This window comes from Lithobates pipiens, unplaced genomic scaffold (genome assembly GCF_037356315.1).
Source record: "Lithobates pipiens isolate NorthernLeopardFrog02 unplaced genomic scaffold, aLitPip1_a1.2 Scaffold_1, whole genome shotgun sequence".
Lineage (NCBI taxonomy): Eukaryota > Metazoa > Chordata > Amphibia > Anura > Ranidae > Lithobates > Lithobates pipiens.
Genome location: NW_027507685.1, coordinates 45,414,803 through 45,415,742, shown reverse-complemented (window position 1 = coordinate 45,415,742; position 940 = coordinate 45,414,803). Strand labels below are relative to the sequence as shown.

Here is a 940-nt window from a genome sequence, read left to right as displayed (position 1 = left end):
GGTGTTTGTTTTCTGATAATCTCTTTAAATTGAAACCCAGTTTGCACTCAGCAACTGTTGATATGAGAGTTTTGGTGCTCTTTAAAGTGGGTAAAAAGAGATTAATATTAAATTTATTATCTCTCAATCCATCCATCAAATATTGGCATTCCCTCTTTTTTTAAATGACCATTAACATGAGTAGTAGATTTTGGTACAGGGAAAAAAAAACTGAGCTGCAGTATCATTTAATGTTTCAAAAGGAAAAAGACATCTTTTACAGCATCATTGTAGCAATAAGTTACAGTGCATTGCTAGTACACAATACAGTCCTCTTCAATAACTGTACAAAGAAAGTCCCCATTTTTTTATCTTATAAAGTCTGGAAGATCAATATAAATACTGCTCCAGAAAAAAAAAAAAAAAAAAAAAAAAAAAAAAAAAAAGTGTTTACATCCTGGACTCCAATGTTATTACAATGTTCTCTTCTATAGTCATCTGTAAAAACCTTTTGTTAACGTTGCAGCGACTCTAACTTTCGTAGCTTCAGTGGTGCGTTAGATGTAAAAGCAGCTTGGTTTTGTTGGCAATCCTCTGTGTCTGGGGACTGGAACATTACCCGTCCTCTGTGGTTGAAGACATAAAATGAGGGATGGTTCCTTAAAGTATCGAATGTCCTTTGAAGGGGAATAAAAATATATATATTACTGTATGCAGATATTTTCTAAGCTTGCACATTCTTTTTATGGATATACCATACAGCCCATACAAATAAGAAAGAATTGCTGCTACAGCAGCCAGACCTCAATAACTGAAACAGGTAAATTAAGTGTAGCCAACTGACAAATTGCTAAGCACCCACCCAAATGATGCCCAAACATGATTGCCCAGCCAGTCACGGCACAGCTCGCACATGTGCAGTGGGTGCAGGCTGTGAAGCCACAGCCAGGCGCCCACAGTT

The 940-nt window shown here is 36.7% G+C and overlaps 1 protein-coding gene across 1 annotated transcript in view; it reads right to left on the bottom strand.

Moving 5' to 3' along the window:
• Positions 1-211: 211 nt before the first annotated feature.
• The window catches only part of MMGT1 (membrane magnesium transporter 1), a 23,899-nt gene continuing 23,170 nt past the window's right edge, over positions 212-940 (bottom strand). The window contains exon 4 of the mRNA XM_077491197.1: positions 212-656. Coding sequence (XP_077347323.1) covers positions 494-656 — 163 coding nt within the window. The 3' untranslated portion in view covers positions 212-493. The remainder of the gene's footprint in view (positions 657-940) is intronic.